The sequence below is a fragment of the Pan paniscus genome, chromosome 5 (genome assembly GCF_029289425.2).
Source record: "Pan paniscus chromosome 5, NHGRI_mPanPan1-v2.0_pri, whole genome shotgun sequence".
NCBI lineage: Eukaryota > Metazoa > Chordata > Mammalia > Primates > Hominidae > Pan > Pan paniscus.
Genome location: NC_073254.2, coordinates 90,180,217 through 90,203,936, shown reverse-complemented (window position 1 = coordinate 90,203,936; position 23,720 = coordinate 90,180,217). Strand labels below are relative to the sequence as shown.

Sequence of the window (23,720 nt, the reverse complement as noted above, 5' to 3'; positions counted from 1 at the left end):
ATTTATGTTTCACCATTTCTTGTAAATTTTATAAATGCAGCTCAGCTAAAGCACTGTATTCTTAACAAGTATTTCCTGACCACTTAAGCACTTTATTATTATCTGTGTAATCATATTGGCTTGCTGTTTCATTAACATCTACTTAACTATCCAACAGACTTAATATATTCATTTTATATCACAGAGCCTGTGAGTAACCTGTGCTGGGGCATAAAACAATAGCTCAACATAGTATCTTTAGTTAGTTTATGGAACTAAATTCTGTCAAGTCAAAGGAGAGTGAGCCCTAATATAATTTTTTATATATTTTTTCTCATGTGTACTTTTATACATTTTAAATTCTAGTCCTAGTTGTTTGGTTAAATCAATCATTATGTAATCTGTATTTGGATTTCTTTAAAACTGCTTACAGCATCTAGTTTTATGCTTCTAGCATGAATTTTGCTTAAGAAGATTCCAACTTTGCCATATAGATCAGTGCTATTTACATAGACTGAAAGAATGTTCTTTCCCTTTTTTCAAATATGACTTTTGAAAATAAAGGTCTCTGTTATAGCTCCCTAAAACAATACTTAAAAAAATGGCAAACTTTTTCAGGAGCTGTGACACATAATTAAATAAAGGCATAGAAATTATCTTTTCACCAAAGTGCTTTTATTTTAACTAGAGTGACATAATCAAATACAATAAAAGAAAAATTAGATAATCAAACATGTTTCTAAGTTTTATAATATTCATAAGAAAATTAAAAAAAATAAAATTTCAAAGAACAGTTCACTCAACTGTTTTACAAACCTGGTTATGTAAAGGTTGTACAACAAGCTCCACAGATACAGTCAGCAACATTGGAAACAAGCACTTACAAATAGATTATGCAAAACTACCACATTCCAAATGGCAGGAAGAATTCGTTATAAATTTCAGTTAAGTGAAGTAGTTTACAGAAGCAGAAGACACTTGGCTTAGAAATTGCAAGGAAAAGAGCCCAGCAAATTCCCTCCATGAAAGAGAGTTGGTAAATGTTGAATCTGACCAAGCATGTCTCTCTAGCAAAATAGAAATCTCAAATCCTCTCTGAGATATTTTTGAAAGTTGGATAAAGTGGCAACTAGAGCACTCACTGGGAGAGGAGAGTGTAAATAAATAAAGTTGGTTTGAACCTGGCATGTTAATTAAGGGCAAATGATTCCTGATTTATTTCTAGCCGGTGCTTCTATGGCAGTATGATATGATTTTCAACCCTAATATCTGACAGGTTGGTTAAGAACTGTGGAAATCACTTCCTAGACTGACTGAGCACATAAATTCCCTGGCATGGTTTTGGGTAATTGGCTTCTGCACAGCAGAAGAATATGAATGAGTAGTCATATCAGGATAGGTGATCGATTTGATTATTTGGATACTTTACATTTCAAGCTGACTGAACCAATATTGCTATTCTTAAACATCATTAGTAAAATCTGATTTATTTGCCAACTGAAATAAGCTTAATATAAATTCCTGCTGTAGAAGATCACCTCTATTGTATTTTTAAAATTTTTTGGTGATTATAGTGTTTCTGAGATACAGTCTCTGAGTTTAAAAGTAAACCAAGGCTGGGCATGGTGGCTCACTCCTGTAATCCCAACACTTTGAAAGGCCAAGGTGGGAGGATAGCTTGAGCCCAGGAGTTCGAGACCAGCCTGGGCAAGACGGTGAGTCTCCTGTCTCTGTAAAAATAAAAACAAATTTAAAAATTAGCCAGGCATGGTAGTGAGCACCTGTAGTCCCAGCTACTCGGGAAGCTGAGGTTGGAGGATTGCTTGAGACCAGGAGTTTGAAGCCATGGTGAGCTATGATCACACCACTGCACTCTAGCCTGGGCGACAGAACAAGACCCTGTCTCTAAAATAAACTAAGTAAACCAACATAGGTGGAAAACCAATAGAAATTCTGATTTCCAAATATCAAGAAAATTACTTAAAAATATTTGCTGGTAACCTGGCAAAAGGAGTGAAAACTCAGTATTAAGGAAAAAATACTAGCAAACTAGCAATCTTGCTGTTTATAGAGGGGCGACAAACATAAATGATTTTAAATATCTTTTTAAAAAGAATACTTGTGTTCAATAAACATAGGTCAAGCCCTTTTGTGCAAAGTAAAATAAATACTTTTCAATTGTGTAGCCTTCTTTAGTGAGTTGTGATCCAGGACATGGCAGTATAAAGTACCTATGGCTCAAGAATTATTAAATCAAAATGGGCTGACTGTAGTAATGCCTGTCTGTAAATACACACGCTCAAGTGCTCTTTAAATGATCAACGAGAGGAAGTGTAACATATTTGATTGATCTGGCTATCAGGAAGAGGATGCTGCTAACTGAAAATTACTTTTAGTCTTAAGAAATGGCAATTCATGCTAACTCTCTGCTTAACATGCCTTCACAAATTACTTTTGACTCCAAGTTATCAAAACATAGCTGGAGAGAGAACAAGGGAGGGAAACTGTCTCCAACAAATTACCTCTGTTTCTGAGATATATTTGAAATTCCATTTTGTCTCTAAGTTGAAAATATGTGTGTGAAAAGACAACAACATTCTTTAGAGAGCACCTAGTTAATTTATCCAAAGGGGGCCTGAAGATAGGAATAGTTAAGAACTATGTAAGTTATTACCCGGTATAAGTAAACATATAAATCCTCTGGCACGTTTTGATGCAGTTAATTTCTGTTAAGAAAACCTGCTATGTATTTAACTACTTATTGCCTATTGCCTTATCACTCATGGTGTAAAAGCTTCTATGAATGAGAAAAGTTAATTGTGTTATTTCTTATCTCCCTCAGGGACCTCTATAGCAAAAAGTCGCAAATGATTTTAGTGAGATGATCACTCTGGGGGACAAAAGTCCCAAAGGACTGCCTGCTTTTGGGCTTTTGATTCTGCTTATAATTCTCATCTGAAATAATTAGACTAGGCTTTTTATGAACTGCCAGGGAGATGGGTGACAAACGTGATTATTTCAAGCTGAGCAATGATTCATGTGACAAAGAAAACTATAATGATGGTACAAACATGAACCCTGCAATAGACCAATTAACGTTCCTTGGACACCTGTGGGGCTCATGGTTAGCCAAGAGTGCTTCTGGAGCATCCCCATGGTTGACACCAAACAAAATGGACTGAAGTGTGGAGCTTCAGCCATGGCAAGTGATGAAGAGTAGATATGGCCTTAATAATTGCACCTTAGATTTCCCTGACATAGGGTCAGAACCTTTATTGCTGAGATAGGTGACAAGCTCATTATGCATAATGAACATGTAGGAATCAAGGCCTCAAAGCATTATGCCCATGTGGGATTTTGAATAAAACTGGTGCCATTGCACTTAACATGAGTATATTCAATTAAATCGTAAAGAGTTTGATGAGGTAAGATAGAGAACAAACAAAATGGGGGAAAACACACCCTAAATGTTATTTAAAAATAAATAGTTGTAAAATACACCCAATACAACCTGAATTTAAAGACATTAATGTGCTGAAAAACATTTATCTCCAAAATGTACTTTGCATAACACAATACAATAAAAAGTTGTAAAATAGCCAGCATCTTTACTTACACCCAGAAGCTTAGTATGGTCACACAATACACACACTTCTGATAAACTTAAATCTTATTTACCCCCTCATTTAGTGAAGCCTCCCACTTTATTAGTATTCACTTTTGACAAATTCATGAAGCAAGTAGCTAACTCCTCCAGTTGTACCACATCACTCACTATTGGATCTGAACACGCAATTTTTTTTCCATTTAGATTTTCTTAGACTTAGCTTTGGTCTTATAAGCTTGTATTATCTTTCAGACAAATTTTTGCTGTGCTGGGTCTACTTGTCCGAATAAGTTTTCTCTGTGTTCACTTGGTTCTTCATTCAATTTAACCAAATTGATCAGTTACTCTAGCATTATTTTGTTGAGTAAAACGTTTGGATTATAGCTCCAAGTATGCCACACAATAAAAATGATGACACTCATTTGTCCTACTGCCTGAGACTTTTAGTAGTTGAATAAATTTAAGATAATTAATGCTATCTTAACCAGCCAACTAATAAATGAACACAATTCAATGGACTAAGTCACTTTGAATTACGTAGGCATACAAGATACAAATTCAATTATCTTCTGCATCTCCTCCTCTTCAAAGCCTGCATATAATCTTTGTGAGCAGAGATGGTACAAAAGGGGGATGGTACAAAAATGCGTCAACACTCAAGTATTAAGAAATAACGCTGGGAAACTGCGACAGTAAACACTTGTGTGTCTTCAGAAGGTGGATACAGACAAGTATGAAAAATAATTTAAGAACAAGAGCAATGGACAAATCTGCAAAGCTTTTTTGAGTATTCATTAAAACAACGTCAGCAAAACACTTAACTGAGAAATTCTCAATCCCAGTGTATTATTAGTGTTATGAAAATAAAAATGGTACTTAAAAAAAACAGTGTTTCTAATCGTACTTTTGTAAATAGTGATGTATTCTAGAAAAATATAAACGTTATACAAATCTAACTGTAAAATTTTAAGTACACTGAGCAACATAGAGTTTAGACATTGTGTAGTTTTATAAATTGTCTACTTCTTGTGATAAGCTAAATCTTTTTTCTTGTCTGTTGAAAGAGAGTATCTGTCCTGTCTAAAAGGTAGGATAATTATTTAGCTGTCTTCATATTGATCACTAAAATATGAGAGTGGTGTATAAACAGTTATGACTAGTTAATCTGCATGTTAACTAAGTGTGTAAGTACATATATATCCACCGAAGAAATAAAATCAAAACAGTCAACAAACCAAAGGGTACTGTGCCTGTTTCATAAAGATGCTTAAAATTAGGAAAAATGTAAATTAACAAAACAAATTAACAAAAATTATCTACAAAAGTTAAAAAAAAGTGCAAAGGCAAGAGTCTGATTTAGTTGTCCACTAAACTGTTCGTAGCCTTGTATTTCTGTTAGTTTGCTCAGTTCTTCTGAACAAATTGCTTTAAACACCATCTTGTGGACAAATGGAGGTATATCACAGGTTCCCAACAGATGAGAGAGACTGCAGAAAGGCTAAATCTTACCTAACTCATAAAACAGATTCATAAAAATTACTTTATAAGCCAAATATCAAATGATAATTTTCACAGACAACGTATTTTAATATAATTGCTTAAGTTCTTTAAGTGACTAAAATTTTAAAGTTTAAACAATATCATGAAATAGGGAAATAAACTTATGGGGTTACTTTGCTCACAAAGTGAAAAGTTTAAAAGGTTAAAACTTGCTGTGTTTGTGTTACGGTTAGAAGTAATGGTTACTGCCTTCAGTTGGAAAGAACAATGAACAAATCCATGAATTATTCTTCTGTTTTTCTTTGGATTCCAAAGGCCATAAATATTAATTGAAGTCATACTTTAATCTTTGCATAGAAAGACTTCTATCTGAAAGTGTTTTGAACTTGGTATAAAATGTAAGATTGGAACTCAAACATACTTGTATATGGAAATCACAGTTTTAATATTAATCGTCGTCATGGCCCATAATTATTTTGTATTTAAACACGTATGTTGTTTTCTGGAGTGCAAACAAGAGTAATTCATGAAATTGAATAATAATTCTCCCCTGCTTTGAACATCATTAACATCCATGTGGAAATAAACACATGTTTTGGAATGGAATAAAATGGTGCAAGGGATTTGGCAACCATCAAGTCATTTAGAGGAAAATTTCCCACCCTACTTTGGGGCCCAAATTATTTACTTTCTTTTTATTAAAGGAATTGGGCAACTGCCAAATCTCAACTTCATTTGGTGTTAAATTAGGTGGACCCAGCATTTCTTGCTGCCCTTTGTTGCATATCATGTGTACAGAGCTGAGGCAGGAAAAAGTATCTGAAGGTAAATAATAGAGTAGGGTGAGAAAGGCTTGTACCATGTGGATACAGCCCTGTTTCTCTAGTTATGTCAAATTTAGTCATATTTCCCAGTTACAAAAAATGAGTTTGTGTCATTGTGACAAGTCCACTTTGTAATATGCATCACACAATATTATATTTCCCCATCCCATCAAATTACCTGAATAAATCCAAATCCTTGAAATAGGAATTAACCAGTAAAGCATTAATGGTATTTAGAAAGATTTCTAAATATACAATTCATAAGAAAGAATGCATGACATATTTTGTAGAATAAAAATGAACAGAGTTAATAAAACAAGAAAATGAATTGTCTTTTTATGTCTATGACAGGAACAACTCAAAAACCAAAAAACAAAAAAAGTTGATTACCATCAGCAAAAAAGTCCATGAAAATATTAAAATGATAAAATAAATATTTTTAAATTAGCAAACAGGCAAAAAGATAAACAACCTATTAATATGAAAAAATAATCTTTGAAAACATATAAAATATTTAGCTTTATGACAAATTCAAGTAAATTAATATGAGTGGCAAATAAGTTGTAAGCGTTTAGAAAATTCAACAAATTAAAAGCTCAAGATATACACATAGCACCAAATTTTAGATCTATGTACACTTTTTCGGGATAAATTACCATTTTACTAAGAAAACACATACGTATGTCCCAATTGTGTAAGTTTAAAACACAGCACCATTGTAGGTATTGCACAAGAAAGAAAACGAAAAAAAAAAATCAATGTCAAAATGCTTACAATAAATAAAATAACCTTGGAAAATAAATAAACTTGGAATTGAAATATACAGCATAATTCAATATGAAATACCTAAAATGTTATAGGTATGCACAGCCATTGTAGACAGTACCTGACCAGCAGTTCATTAATCTATAATGAAAACCGGTTCAAATCACGGATGCATTGGAACAAACCCTGCCTTAAATTAGGCACATTCCTCAGACACAACTCTGTTCACAGCTTTTTCCAATGTCAGTGGGCTAGCCTTTCTAAACTCATTTTTCAGTAAACAGACAAAAGCAATCATCCTGTTTTAGCCAAATTGAAATCTGCACTGCTCCTTGAAGAGGTGTGAGTCCTGATTGCTGTGGCCGGCAGGCTCTTGCAGCATGTTCTCACATCTGTGGGACCCACCATCTAGATTTCTGCAACATCCTCATGCCCAGTATTCTAGAGAATCAGTGCCTGCCAATCAACAGTTCCTCAATGAATGTACAGCTAATCAACAGAAAGACTGTTTAGTCATTTGATGATCACTGTATTTTTGTTTCTTTTCAGAGGACATGGTTTTAGAGTGGGTGTGAACTCTTTGGTCTGAGCACTAGTTGCATATCCAGTCCTGTGGTTTTCCTTTGTTGAGCTGTACCTCTTGCTGCAGCTTCTGGAGAAATACAATTCTCCTTAAGAGCTTTTGGGCTTCACCTTCTTAACATGCATTTGCTGACACTACGCATTCATCTTCTAGGACAAGTGAGTCCATTCTTTACGTATCCCATCCTTTGTTCTGATGGTGGCTTCTTGTCTTAAAGTCTGAGGGTGATGAGGTCATAAGGATAATGGATACAAGGGCCCAAAGATCTTGCTAGGCCACTGAAGCTTTAAGAGTACCAAAGACAGCTTGGTGGCTTCACCACCAAGCACCTTGTAGGGAAAACAGCTTTCTGTTTATCAAATGAGAGACTGAGTGAGGGGACCACAGAATATTAGGCTTTTTTTGCAGAATTCATACAAAACTGGAATTTGATACTCCCTTTTCATGCAGTACTTATTCATGCCAGTGGTGATTGCTTTGAATTGAGCTCATTATACAGAATTAACAAAATCATTTCAGTAGTTGGCTATGCTGGGTGTTTGGGCTCCCTGATAAAACAGTTTCCTGCATTTTTTTTTGAAAACATAAATTGTAAAATGAAGTTCTTATTGCCTATTTTTCTGCATAAGTAGGATAGATGTAGATGGTATAAAAATTCTTAAGTTATAAAAAGTAGTCAAAAAACATTCAACAGGAGCAATGCACTATATCAAAAAAGTTGACGAGATGTTTAGCAATGATAGTAAATTTAAACACCAAGGAAAAGATAAGTCTGAAACTTTAAAATTCAGAAATCAAAGGCCAACCACATGTTGATGAGTCTACAAAATGGATATTATCATCAGTCTACTAAGTCACAAGATGCAATTTCCTCTTGAAGAAGAACTAACGATAAGATTTACTTGCATATTTCATATAAAACTCTGAGTAAAAATCATAGCAATTGTAAAGCAAAACATATGGAATGAATTTGGGAAAAATCAAAAAATGCTGATTTGCAATTGCTATAGGAATAGGATTCAAATGGTTGCTTTTAATGTCTGGCTTACTCCAAAAAAAAAAAAAAAAAAAAAAAAAAGCAACCCACAGATGATGAGGGTTTGATGGTATTAAGAGAGCTCCAGTGGCAAGGAAGTGTTACCAGGAACCAAGTCTTCTTCAGGTGTGTTCAATTCCCACCTGTGCGCTGATGGGCATGAGACACAGGATAGAGGCAATCTTCTGGGTTACATCTTCCACTGGGTCCTGGGGGGCCCTGGGGGCCTGGGGCACCTGGTGAGCCTGGCAAACCCAGAGCTAATGACATAAAAAAAAATTACAATGCAGATCACATATGGCCCTTCCTCTCTCCCACCCTCTAGCCAACATGGATCACTCGACTTGACATATAAGGACCCTAGGGGAGAAGCATGGTTCTCATTTGTAAAGGCTTGCTTGTGTTGTGAAGACAATATCCCTCTTACCTGAAGTCCCAGGAAGACCTGGACTCCCTGGCAGCCCAATTCCAGGTTCACCTCTTTCTCCCTTCTGTCCTCTGTAGCCTAAGTGAGAAATATATAAAAAAGGGACACACAAAAAGGGTTCTATGGCAACACAGCACAGAGAAGAACCATTTTCTGAGTCTGTGATAATTATGTGATACATGTGCTTAAAATAAATAGTATATTAGCTAACTGTTTTGCATTAACCACATATTAAACTTACATATCAAACAGATTGGGTATAATAGGGCAATGAGGATCTTAAAAAACATGCAATTACTATAAAAAGTTCCAACTAGTTAAACTATTTTTTTTTCTTTTTGAGACGGAGTCCTGCTCTGTCACTCAGGCTGGAGTGCAGTAGCACTATTATCTTGGCTCACTGCAACCTCCACCTCCTGGGTTCAAGTGATCCTCCTGCCTCAGCCTCCTGAGTAGCTGGAATTACAAGCACTCAACCACCACTCCTGGCTCTTTTTTTTTGTATTTTTAGTGGAGACAGGGTTTTGCCATGTTGGCCAGGCTAGTCTCAAACTCCTGACCTCAGGTGATCTGCCCGCCTTGGCCTCTCAAAATGCTGGGATTACAGGCATGAGCCACCATGCCCAGCCCCAACTAGTTATACTCTTGATAGCGAGATTTTGGCTCTGAAAATGACACCTAAATAAATCAATCTTGCAAATAGCTATCACAAGCTGTGTGAGCCCTCTTCAGTAGGAATTCTGATTGAAGGCAAGGTATAGGCTAAATGAAAGAAGTATACGGAAAGAGTCTTGCTTAAAATGAGAACAAGATAATATAATAGGAATATGGATCTTATTCCAAGAATTAAAGGAAATGAAAGGAACAAATAATTCAAGATTCTAATAAATGATAGCAAGAGCATGAGTATATGTGGGTTAACTCATCTAAAAAGTCAGGTCTATGTTCGAATGATCAACTATAAACATTATATCTTCTCACAGTAACGTTTAAACATCCACCCCATGTTTGAACATGGCAGTGTATAACTCCAAAGGAGCTTCAGCAAAGCTAGGAAACAAGAGAGGAGACTGACAGTCTCCCAAATGCACTTCATCAACTTAAGATATTTTAACCAAAATGAATTAGGTCTAAGATCTGTCTATATTTTAAAACAAAATTATTCTTACTATCTAATATGCTTGCTATTGGCTGAGCTACAAGAGCACAGAGAAATTTGTGTCTCCGGAAGTCATTATCCCTGCTTATAAAAAGCATAAAGCATTTTTATCTGCATTTTATATATTGGCACCCATGTAATACTTTGTTTGAATAAAAGGTTCCATGCTGTAAGAGTTTCACAGTGATGGCAAATAGAGTTTTTATTTCCAACTTTTTCATACTTAAACAGCCCCTTAAAGATCACTCCTTGTCCTAAATGGACAGAGCAGCCGTGCAGACTCATGTGGACACACAGCAAAGATATCAGCAGGAGAGCATCTCAGTAGGAAACAGTAGGCTGTGATTTAGTTGTGCCTTTTCATAAAGGTGTGCTGTTACAGTAGAACATGGCAGGAGGAGAAAATGTAATGCTCCCTATGAACAGTATGTATGATCAATTATTTCCCATTATTGTTGAGAATTAGATAGCAGTTTTTAGATAGCAGGGGTTATCATTTTCACTTTGACTAGGTCATACAATGTACACATTATTATCTGAACAACATTGGCAATGTAATCACCACACAGGTATTTATTTGCTTTTTATGTAAGACCTGATCATAAATGTGAAACTAGTGGAAAAAAGAATATATGTCAAAAATATTTTGAAGTATATAGTAGAAATACACCCACCAGCAGGAAACCTTCACATATTTATATTTGAAAATTGTGTTAAAGATATTCAGTACAATCCTAGACCCTAGAGAGAACAGTGGCTTTGACATGTGACATAATAACCATAGTTGATCTATATTCAAATTTAAAATGTTTCCAGGATTTCTTTGATATAAGTGACTTTCATTTAACATATGTGAACAGCAGGAAAAAAATGTATATACTTAGGGTCATTTGAAACCACCCTCCCAAATCCATGACTTAAACATTTCTGGAGTAAAATAATATTTATTGCCTGAGGTATATTTGATAGTTTAACTCAGGTCCCACTATTACAGAAAAGTTATAAAGTTGATCCTCAGCTATCTCAGTAAGTACTTAAGATTACAGGCTAAAAATATGAGGAAGAAAGAATAATAACTGAAGATACATGAACTTTTGATTAATAAGAGGATTAACAAGAGTGTAATGCAATTCCAAATGAAGAATATATTGGCTAAACCTTACTGATTTCATTTAAATTCAGCTCTCAGATTTGCAATATAATGCAGAAATATATTATTCCGCATGCATTTCGGTTCATGTGGTATTACAAATTAAGAAACTGTGATTCGTGTATTTGCATAAGGTAACATTTACCCTTCTCCTGTCAAATGTAACAATTTCCTTGTACAAATTTCTCAGTTCATTAGGTTAATAATTACCTGTTATTAATAGATAAAGCGACTGAATGGCACAAGTACTTTCTACTCTTGAATTTCCTATTAAGGTCCCAAGCTCATTCATTATGAAGGCTGCCATAAAGCCGTAGGGTTTTTTTTTTTTTTTTATCATTACTTCATAACAAAACTCCTTGTAGGAATGCTAACAAGGTCAATAACAGCTTTCCCCATTTATAGAATTAAGCTTTTCACCTCTTCAGCTTGGACCTGTCTTTAAATTTGGAAGAGGCTGGTCTATCTGCAAAGAGACATGTATTTCCATAGACGATAAGTCTACAGGATGGGCAAGGCACAGTGGCTCACACCTGCAATCCCAGCACTTTGGGAGGCCAAGATGGGCAGATCACCTGAGGTCAGGAGTTCAAGACCAGCCTGGCCAACATGGTGAAACCCTATCTCTACTAAAAATACAAAAATTAGCTGGGCATGGTGGTGGGCACCTGTAATCCCAGCTACTTGGGAGGCTGAGGCAGGAGAATTACTTGAACCCAGGAGGCGGAGGTTGCAGTGAGCCAAGATTATGGCCATTGCACTCCAGCCTGGGCAACAAGAGTGAAAATCCGGCTCAAAAAAAAAAAAAATTCTACAGGATGACAGCTTGATAAAACTGCAGCTCATGTAGGAAAACAAATAAAACACCAGCAGTGTCCTAATTGAAAGCATCTAGAGGTACTAGTCATCGACGAAACCTGGTGCTTGGTGTAGTTTTTCAGGTGGTAGACTGTGTTTATTTCCAGTAGGAAGATTTCAGTTTTGACTCCAGAGATTTAATTCTAAAGTTGTAAATCTGTGCGCCTGTATACATACCGGAAAAAGGCCAGTAAATGGATGCTATTGGCATTTTAGGAGGGATAGTTGTTTACGGTGGGCATGGTGGGGGTGGGGTTAGGGGTTGCCTCGTGCCTTACAAGTTGTTTAGCCTCCCTGGTTCTACTCCACCAATTGATAGCAGTGCCCTTCAGTCATTTTGACACACACACACGTGTCCTCCCATATCCAAATGCCCCTAATGCTACTAAATTTGAAAGGTCAAATCTATACATCACAAGTGCTTCCTATAAACAGTATGTATGATCAATTACTTTAAAAGTGCACAAGTAAGAACAACTATTCCCACTACTGTCCTTTTGGAACTGATGCAGGGTGCATGCGATGGATGTAGCTGTTTTTTCCTACTGACCCCACATGTGAGTTTCCTTCTGAAATGAGTAGGGTTTTAGGTGTGGTATCTATTCCTTGGGTGGAATAGGTGATGGAGAATCAGCTGTGTTTGAGAAGAAGTTTAAATGAAGTGTTTTCTCATAAAACTCACTCGAAAGAATAACGTCTGTTAGGAAAATTCGCCTCTCCTGTTTATATAGGGGAACTCAGCTGAATCATGCTTCTTAGGGTTTCTTTTATTCTGATGTGGCACATTTTAGCTCATACCCGGGAGAACCAGCCATGAGGCCCTGTGCTGCAAGCCCCAGGTGGGAATGGACACCAAGGAAAGTTCTCTCAAGGCACAGCAGGAAGCCAATACTCAGAACCCCATGGGACGGCTAAAATCTAAAAGCTGTCTGGAAATGTTTTCAATTTAAAAAAGACATCGACAATCACCCCTTTGGAAACATTAGAAAAACTGCAAATGAAGTGATGCAACTCAGAATCCAAAAGGTCTTTCTTTTCACTTTAAGAAGGTCAGGGTGCTGAAGGCGGATCCTCAAGCTTTCATGATCAGAATCTTGGTAGGAGCGGCTCTTCCTTTTTTCTATATGAATTGTGTACCTCTCACAGTCTGACGTCGATTTTCTCACTGCTTTCTATACGTCTCCTGCTTCTCAGAATAAGCACAGGAAACCTTATGAAACCCCTTTATACTTTTGTCCTTTCCTAAAGATAAGATAATAAAGGACTCATTCCATAGTGCATATTTCAAACCAACCATTTAATTTTAATTTTACATTTCAGATTAATTTAGTTAAGCAATATTTAAGATGATATATATCGTCAAATTGTCATAAGTGGAACAAAGTTTTTTGCCAATATAAGCAACTTTTGGTTTTAAAAACTTCAGAAAACATAAGAAAAATTATTTAAAGTTCAAAAATTACCATCCACAAGCTCTATTAGCAGAAAGGTTCTAAAATTTCTTAAAAATGTATTTCAGAACCAAATGGATTTCTTTCCTGACAAACACTGAAAACAAAACAAAACAAAACAAAATGTCTCATCTAGAAATTTCAGAGGAGCCACCATCAGACAGGATGAATGAGTGGCAGAACACACGGTGTCACATTCAGAAGCCATCTTTTCTTCCCAACCTATGTTGCATTTCTGACTTCAACCCTTTCTTAAACTCAGTCATGCTGTGTCATTAAGAGGACTAATTCAGACAATAGCATCCGAGGTTTGCATGGTCACTGGTGATTTTAAATGCATTTTTTTCTTTCCTTTTTGAAAAAAAACACTTAAATTGAGCAGAGCAAAGCTTATAAGTTACGTGTATAACTTCATCTTCTGAGCATGTCACACCTATTTATGTACTAGAGAAAAACACTTCAATTTCTTGTGCACTTCTCTAGAGGCACCAAAAATTAAACAGCAGCCTCTCATTTTCTTTCTTTTCAGTGAGATTTCTCTGTGCCTTTAGGCAGGATTATCAGTACAGCATGCCTACTGTACTGATATTCCTTAAAAACAAATATTTTTAAGAAACAAATATTCCTTAAAAATGAATTCTATGTTTTGCAATTTTTATTTACTTTTTGCTAAATTTTAGGCAAATTTAACAAATACTGAAAAGAAAGTATTATGTAAAGGTTAAGGAGACATCTACTAAGTTGTAGTCAAGATATGTCTGTTGTCAGAAACCCAATGGGGAGACAAAACTTTTGACAATTTTAGTAAACCTTGGTTCACAAAAAAACTGGAAATCATGTGGGGATATCTTCCAAATTTAAGAATTGCATCCAGAAGCCCTATCAGGAGTAGAAGTAGTCTATAATATCTTTGAGGTACAACAGCAGATGAAATCCATAGAAATCCTTTGCAAAAGGAAGGGCAAGTGGAGTGGTGAACAGAAGGCTTGTTTCCAAAAGCTTCACTGACACTGTGGGTTTAGAATTGCCTCTGACTGACAGCCTTCCAAATGGGCCTTTGCAGCACCTGTGAGGTGTCTGAAGCCAGGTGTTTGAGTGGAACAGGAGACCCCAGTTCCAGAGCTGTTTTCCTTGATCATCTCAATTTTCCATTGTTCTTGTCCTCTCAAACCACCAGTTTGAAGGATCTATCCAAAGTTTTCTTCCTATTGGTGTTAACGCTGCTTATTCTTCATGTGGCTTGAGGCATTACACATTTTCAGATAAGCTTTCGAGATCTGCATGCCAGTCTCATATACTCTGACTTCAGAACAGACCCAACTAGCGAAAGATAATAATTAGCCCCCTCTACACAATAGTGTATACATAGAGGGCTACTCCTCATCCTATACTTTTCTCTTTCCTTCATCAATCTGCCAAACTTCACTATAATCTAAAGATAATGGTGGAATATATGTATCGTTTAAAAAAAACTAGAGAGATTTTAACTGTTCCTGTTTTATATTGTGCTAATTAAACGCAAAGACTTGGCAATCATGGTCATAGGTTATAAGGTTATATTAGGATATATATACTAACAGGCACTGCTATTGGGAACTGAACAGATGTTGCTCTTTCGGAAGAGGAAGGGCACATCAGTCACCTCGGGACACTTCAGAAAATAAGGCTCAATATTACAGAATAGCAGTAGGAAGGAAACTGGTGACAGAAAAACACTTCTTTGCATATATATTATTTTGGACTGCATTCTTATTTAATTTTCGTGTTAATTTCCTCTTTTCTTTCTTTATACAAGTTGCTTTTGATTATTTCAAGGAAGGAACCTGAGATCCTCCATGGTTAACAAGAAGAAGCAGTTTTCCTGGTCTTATCTTTCATGATATATATTCACTGAATTTAATATTTCCCTTTCAGAATTGTTGACTCTTCTAAGCCTGGGCCTATTTGGCCACTTTGCTGGATTGCTACTCATATTTCTAGAAAATGGCCTTGTCAGATTAATTTAGTTAAGCTATACTTAAGATTATGTCTCTTGTTGTCATAAGTGGAACAAAATTTTTTGCCAATATAAGTTGGGTTTTAAGAGCTTTAGAAATCACGTGAAAAATTCTTTAACATTCAAGTTACCATCCACAAGCTGTATTCAAAGCAGAAATATTCTAAAATTTCTTAAAAATATATTTTAGAACCAAATAACTATTTGTCGTTGAGTCTCCTAAAACTCTTTCTCCAGTTTATTTAAGATACTCAGATGATGGAGACTTGCTTAACTTACACCAAAAGGGGAGGCCTAAAAAATTCTAAGATTCCTAGATAATAATGATATATAAGCACACATTATTGCTGTTATTGTTATAATAAATATTATTTTTACAATACATTTAGAATACCAGGTAACTCTCATTTGGTTTTAAATTTGAAGTAGTAATAGTTAAACATCTACTTCTAGAATGTCAAATATTATAAAGAGATTACATATGAAACCATTTTATATATTGCATATATTTATATATGTAATGTATAAATAAAGGACATACATACATACTTTTTTCCTTAACTGTGACTAACATGTTATAAATACAGAGAGTTAAAAATCAATAAGCCAATATTACACTTGAAGACTTACCTTGGGGTCCAGGGTCTCCTGGTGGCCCAGGCAACCCATCCTTCCCTGGTGGCCCAGGCCTCCCATAAGCTTGGGCAGCCAACATTGCTGCTGGCAGCTTGAGCTGGGATAGGAATACAGCCATCCTCTCTTCATGTATAGAAGAAAAAATAATATATCATGGAACAGAAATATTTTATGTCAAAAAATTTCAAAATACATGAAATCAAACAAACAAAAAGATTTAGTTTTTAATTTAAGCACATCTAATTTACCAACTGGTCTGACTGCTGAGTTTTTTGATTAGACAAATAATATCGATTGCAAAGTTGTTTGTGTATAGATGCAGACCAGCTGTGTCACTCAGAAAGTCTGAGAATTTTCAGTGCTTCTGAGATGTAACAATCTAGTGGACAGAACACTAGCATGGAATCTAACCTCTGGTAATGGCATGTGGAGAGAGTTTAGGTTCACATTAAAAAATGATTTCATAATAACTTTAAGGCACTTTCCAGGAATGTTGTGAACGTATGTGTGGTGATTTAAAATATATTCATGAATTCTTTGACACTGTCTTCCAAAGTTGGAGTTTAATTCTCCTAGTTTTGAATGGGGGCTAGACTTTTCATTTCTAGTGAAAAGAAAAAGGCTGAATTAACAGTGGGCAACTAGAGAGATGAGGTCATAAAAGACATCGTGGCTTCCTAGTTGCTTTCTCTCTTAGATCACTCATTGGAGGAAGGCAGTTGACATGGAGTGAGAGCACCCAAGAAGTCCTGTGGAGAGGCCCATGTGGGGAAGAACTGATGCTACCTGCCAGTGGCCACGCACATGAACTTGGAAGCAGATCATCCAGCCCTAGTCAAGCCTTCAAATGACTGCAGCTCTGAATGACATCCTGACTGCAACTTCATTAGAGATCCTGAGCCAGATCCATACAATTAAGCAACACTTCAAGTTCCTGACCCATAAAAAATGTGAGATAATAAACATTTATAATGTGAAATGTAAGATAAATGTTTTAAGCCACTAAAGTTTGGAGGTATTTTCTTATGCAGCAACAGATAACTAAAAAAAGCATATCGAATATTTTACTACTATATGAAATTAATTTTGGTAAAATCATTAACTCATTCCAGGGCCATTATAAATACAATCTATCACTGGAGTCTTTCTTAAAATTGCTTGGTTTGTTTATATTTAGTATACCTCACATTTAAAAAATCAAATATATGAACAACTAGATTTCAAACAGAAGACCTGAGGAGGCTCTATCCTTGCCACGACAAGAAGTTAACCGCATTGCTTTTTCTTTTTCTTTTTGCATAACTTCTTCAAAAATCTCTTAGTAATTTAAATGGTTTTATTTTAAAATAATTTACACACAATTTTTCAAAGACACTTTTGTGTAGTAAGAAATAAATATTCAATTTAAAAACTTCAGTCTGGGTTTGGTGCAGACAAATCTTCCAGAAAAGTTTTTTTTACTGAGGAAATTAGTATTTATTTTGTAAGTAAAGACCAAATGACAGACAACGACGCAGTAGAAACGATAGCCGTCGGTTAGAAAACACAAAGCCCAAATCATATAGGTCTTGTAAAGAGTTACTTCCATATTCTCCAGTCTTTTCATTCAGTTTAGTTGATTTAGTTGAATTGCAAAGGCATACTTAAACAGATATGCATCTTTTATTTTATGTAAATTTTTAAATAAAGAGTAAATTACTTCTGAGGAAAATCTGTTTTCCCACGAGTTTTCAATTAAAACAATCATTTAAAAACAATGCAGGCCCATACTGGTTAAGAAAGAAAAACAATTATTTTTTCATATAGAATTATTAAGGGAAAAGCCCCAATAGATATAGAGCATTAGCTGTCATTATCCGAAAAGTAATCACCTACATTCACATTCTCATGTCACAAAGCATGCAGAATGGAAATATACCACAACCCGCACAGGACTAGAATCTCTGGCTGCAGACTGAAGGATGAATGGGAGGCCAACAGGGATCTAATGGCTGCTGGTCCCAAGGAGTGATATGAAATCACCTGCCCTCCAGTATCACTACCTCACTATCTACCTGGGATGTTTGGTTGATATTACTATATCTTATTCTAGTAACTAATAGATAAAACAAATAGGTAATTAATATATAGTTTTAGTTTTACAAATCATCATACTGAATGTACATATAATATCTTTATTACATCAAATTATGAACTTGGGGCATTACAATAAATATGAAATTCAATAATCACAGTTTGAATATTTGCTGCTCTGCACTTCAAAGATGTATTTCAGTACAATTTTTCTTTCTTTTTTCTTTTTTGAGATGGAGTCTCGCTCTGTCACCCAGGCTGGAGTGCAGTGGCGCGATCTCAGCTCACTGCAACCTCCGTCTCCCGGGTTCACGCCATTCTCCTGCCTCAGCCTCCCGAGTAGCTGGGACTACAGGCGCCCGCCACCATGCCCGGCTAATTTTTTTTTGTATTTTTAGTAGAGACAGGGTTTCACCGTGTCAGCCAGAATGGTCTCGATCTCCTGACCTCGTGATCCACCCCCCTCAGCCTCTCAAAGTGCTGGGATTACAGGCGTGAGCCACTGCGCCCGGTCACAATTTTTCTTAATTTGAAACATGTCTGTTTAAATACCTTCAATGTCGAAACACAAATATTCACAGTACTAATTTTTCCTCTTTAATATATGAATTGAGTTTAGAAGTACTTTGGTGGTTTCAGGAAGGGGAATATCATACTCTGGGGACTGTGGTGGGGAGGGGGGAGGGGGGAGGGGGGAGGGATAGCATTGGGAGATATACCTAATGCTGGATGACGAGTTGGTGGGTGCAGCGCACCAGCATGGCACATGTATACATATGTAACTAACCTGCACAATGTGCACATGTACCCTAAAACTTAAAGTATAATAAAAAACAAACAAACAAACAAAAAAAAACAAAAAAAAAAGAAGTACTTTGGTGGTTTTTAATATTTTTAGCAAAACAGAAAATTATTTCCACTACTTCTAGCTGTAAATTATCTGGCTTTGAGATACACTCAGAAACAGTCATTTAGCATAAGGGTAATTACCTCTTCTGAACCCTACCCTAATGCTCTATAATTTACAATAATATGTTTCAGAGCACCCAGATGAATTGTAAAGGCCTTTATTCTTAATTGCTTTTCCTCTGTTTTCAGGGATCTTCAGTCAATTAAAATGTTTTTGGCTATGCTTTCTAATGAGGCAGGAATTGAAGAGTTCCGATATAAGCATGCATAAACCAAACACACATTTTCCATCTGCCAAGGCAAAGCCACAGCAGTCACTCTAACAAATGAGACCAAGGCTTGGCTTCCTTGGAGAATTGGCTCCTTAATATAATACAGACATTAATATTAATGTGATGATAAACTACGTATTTTAGAGAAGGAAGGAACACACACATGTCATCTGGCCTATGTCTATCTTCTATTTCACAGACAAAATTTGTAAATATTTCAAAGACAGAAATTCTTCCCCTCCTAATGCCCATGGAAATGTCTAATTATCCATTTTCTTGGTATAACTTCAATTTATTTTATTTTGCTACCCCATTATGGAAACAGAGAGCAGTTAATGAGTATTTCCCTTGGGAAATCAGTCATATTGTTACATATTAGCATTCAGGTTAAATAACTTTTACTCATAGGCTTCACAATCTATTTTGTAAATCTCTTTTTGGTTCCATTGTTGCAGGGCTTTTCCATAAATGTCTCCTAAATGTGGAAACCAAAATGAAATATAGTTCTCTCCTAAAGGGCAAAAATATCAGAAGAGTAATTTCCTGTGATATTTTAATAATTATATTCTAGTTTCATTTTTCACTGTTAATTCAACAGCATCATTTGGTGGATTCATATTTATTTTGTGGTTCATTATGACCCAAAGGTGGTTACTACTTCACTTGTCTCTGTCTCAATCATTCGCCACCTTAATGAGTTTGTTGCTTTGAACTATCCTGGGTAAAGATGGCGGATTAAACACATGGATCTGCTTTAACTACCTCCTGAATCCTAGCAAAACAATCCTCTTAAAGGCCTAAACAGACAAGAATGGGGGAGCATATGAAAGGAGACAATAGCAGCACAATTTTGGAAGTTGAGAACCAGACGGTTGAGTGATTACTTAACAAATGCAAGAAAACTAAACTCTTAGACTAGAAGTAGAGGAATAACTTGACTTAAACTACAAAATCCTCAGAAGGCTCAGAATTGGCAGTACAAGTTACCTCTGGAAGTGGGGGTGAAAGAGGGGAACTAAAATAAGGAGCACTGATTGAAAGCCTGTTTTAGTAGTTGTTGAAATTCCTTTCTCTATACAGCTAGGCAGGTGCCTCTCCCCATCCCTAGCAAAAGACTGAGGGTTTATTATTATCTGAAAAGGGTAAGTAGTCTGCCTCTGCATGGAGGAGCCCAGACTCCATTGAGACTCAGGCTTCCAAACTGAAAATCCGAAGTAGCTGAGCTCACAGCCAGGCAGGAAATGGAATGTCTCCACTGGAGAATCTGACCAGACTGAGAGTAAAGACTTAAAGACACTGAAATTAAGGGTCCCTCACTTAAAAAGCCCATCTGGACTACCCTAAGTGAAACTCGAGGTTGGCAAGCTCCACTGTTCGCTCACAACTTTCAATCGGTTTTTAAAACCCTGCTCTTATGTATGCAGACAGCCAAGGATTACTGGACACTGAGGAGATCCTATAAACTGAACAACAGAGTTGCAACCAAAAAAACAGAAAGAAGCAAATTGGAAGAAACAGAGACTGTGGTGGAAAATATATTTTTTAACTCTTTATATATATATATATCATCAATGATGTATATTTATCAGATGAAGCGTATATAACAAGTACATATATACATACATAAAAATTAATATCTTAGTTGTAGAGAGGTAAGAAAAGATGTTACAACCTTGGAATAAGAAAACAGGATCATACATATTTACACACATTCATATATATATATGCATATATATATATGAAATATATGTATGAAATGCATATCGAGAAAACATAGGTAAGGGGATTTTCTGAACACTGGAAATCTGGAGGCAGAAACATTGTTCAGGAATACTTAGCCCAAATCTTTCTTTTCTCCCACAGCTGGAGGTGTGGGCTTGTTGGTCCTATGTTTGACTCAAGAACTTAGAGAGCCAGATGTTAGTACACATTTCTGCATAGGTTGGTAAATTCTTCCTGCATGTTGATGTAAATTCCCAAGCATAATAGGACAGTGTAATAGCAAGAATTAAACTTCTCAGATCTGGCAAGAGCCTCATTTGTGTGGGCAGCATCACTGGCAGCTGGGAAGCCCTTCTAAAGCCAAATGCTAAGCTGAGACACATGGATGGCATCTGTCCTTGTCCTGTGTGGTCACTTTACTAGCAAAAGGACTTGACTCGTTGGACAATCAAATTGGGAATTTAATTGAACTTCAGAGAGGATATATATTTGTGCATAGTGATCAATCTGGAACCTAGACTTGGGATTGGTGAAAAGACACCTCTTTCCACCACAGTTAGGTTTGGGAAGGGGCACCAGGATGTTGAAGGGAGGTTAGGTGGCCTGGAAAATAGATCAAGGTTTGAGATTTGTAGGGTATTGTATCACCAGGTGGGTCACCTGGGAAGCCCCAAAGGGGGTTAAAAAGCCACAAGAGGAGAGCCCAAAGTTTGGGTCATCCTGGTCTAGGGTTTCACTAGAGGTTGTAATCTGGACACTTGGGATGATAAAGTTGGAGAGCAGGATCTTCCAAGGACTCCTTCGAGTCCCTGCTGACAGTCTGCGACTTGCCGCTCGGAGACAATGGCTCTCGAGGCTGCAGATGTGCAGGGGTGCGTGCAGCAGAGATAGCATTAGCTGTTATTGACACTGTCTCTTGTGAAACCACTAAGAAAAAGAGAAAGAGACGGGTGCTACTTAACTGTAGCAGTTAGCTGTCTGTACTACTTAACTGTAACTGTTTTAACATGTGAAAATTAATCTTTGCTTTTAGAGAAAAAGCTTTCCGAAAATGGTAATTGTGACCTTGGAGCTTTATGATTTGTGAAAATGGAGTTTTCTTTTTTCTTTTTTGTAAATGGTGTTCAGAAGCCATGGAAAAGGTGATTTCTAAGTGGAAAATTAAATGGAGTGAATTGAAATGATCTTGGGACAAATTAACTTAAATGCTAAATAACTAAATTCTGGGTTTCAGGCACAGTTTTGTTTGGGAGAAGACAATTTTGCTGGACTAGTGTCAAGAGAGACAAAAGGAAAGGGCTATCACACATGGAGTCTTAGAGTTTAGAAGTCTCAGAAAATAGTTTCCTTATGGGTCGCTTTAAAATATTGTCTTGAGGCTAAGACACCTGTGGTTTCTGAGGGAGTACTGGCTCTGGTGGGGGTCCAGCCACTCACCTGGACCTGGCCAGGTTGGAAGAGACAGAGACGCAGTAGGAGAGATGGGTGTGAAGCCAGAGACCTGGGGAGGACTCTGCACCTGTCAGCTTCCAGGCAGGTGGGCTGTGACAGAGGAAGGAGGGGCAGGAACTCAGAGAGGAAGGATCCAGACCCAGAGGAGGAGCTTCTCAGAAAGCAGAAGTCTGGTGAGCCTGCCCCAACACAGATGGAGAGTGGCCCAACTCCCCTGACCTGCCTCCTCTGAAGACTGATAGCCCTTCATGAGAGTAGCCACAGAATGGCCTGGGAGTGGGCAGCATGGAGCCTTCCCCAGGAGGGAGTAGAAGTGTCTCTTTTGCTGAATGCACAGGGCAGGCTGCCAGGGGCCACACCTTCATCCAGTGTCTGATGGACTTGTAAAACGAACAGCTTCTATATCTCAACATGTCACTTTTTTTTTTCTGAAAATGCTTGGTTATATTTTCTGACATTCTTAATCAGCTTCCAAAAAGATGGGTTAATTACTTACTATTAAATATATGATTTTATCTAAAGCCTCTTAAGAGACTGAAGTTCAGTATTAAAGCTCTCTTAGATAAAAGATAAATAAAGACACTACAGCCCATAGGGATTAAGAGTTAAAGGAAAACTTTAGATTGCAATTCAAAAATACACATACGCTGGCATTTCTCTTTTCATGGTTGAGGTCAACTAAATGCATGGATACTATCTAAGATCCTAGATGTCCTGTCCCCAGGACTAGCATGTCTGGGCGACCTATGCAGTCACATAGGGCCCCATGTTTAGTTTATGGCTTTACTATTGCTGTCTTAAAATTCTTAATCATTTTTTAACAAGTGCGCCAGCATTTTCACTGTGCACTGAACACCGCAAATTATGTAGCCATGGGTATATTCTTCAGTATTCCCCTGAAGAGCTTGAGATGTCTTTTTTCAAACAGTTGCCTTTTTTTCAAACTTCCTGAGGGGGAAATGAGTGTTTGGATAGCAAAGTTTAGAGTCTAGTCCATAATGTTTGATTCAAGGGTCAAAAAAAACAAAGAAAGAAAGAAAGAAAGAGAGAGAGAGAAAGAAAGAAAGAAGAAGAAAGAATGAAAGAGAAAGAAAGAAAAGACCTCAAAATTTAAGGGCAACATTAAAATTACTGGTAGCTCAACAAAAGAGTGGACAAATGTATTAGTAAACTGTCATATCAGAGCAAGATAAAGATACTTAGTGAAGATCAAGGTAAATTAAAATCAACAGCATAAATTCACGACCTTTAAAAAAACATTTTTTGCCAACATGGTGAAACCCCGTCTCTACTAAAAATACAAAAATTAGCTGGGTTTGGT

At 36.6% G+C, this 23,720-nt stretch overlaps 1 protein-coding gene across 1 annotated transcript in view; it reads right to left on the bottom strand.

The window, feature by feature from the left end:
• Window positions 1-531: 531 nt before the first annotated feature.
• COL19A1 (collagen type XIX alpha 1 chain) overlaps window positions 532-23,720 on the bottom strand; it is a 342,117-nt gene continuing 318,928 nt past the window's right edge. The window contains exons 50-52 of the mRNA XM_055113849.2: window positions 15,966-16,094; window positions 8,722-8,799; window positions 532-8,554 (exon numbers count right to left, since the gene is read on the bottom strand). Of these exons, the coding sequence (XP_054969824.1) occupies window positions 8,427-8,554; window positions 8,722-8,799; window positions 15,966-16,094 (335 nt within the window). The 3' untranslated portion in view covers window positions 532-8,426. The remainder of the gene's footprint in view (window positions 8,555-8,721; window positions 8,800-15,965; window positions 16,095-23,720) is intronic.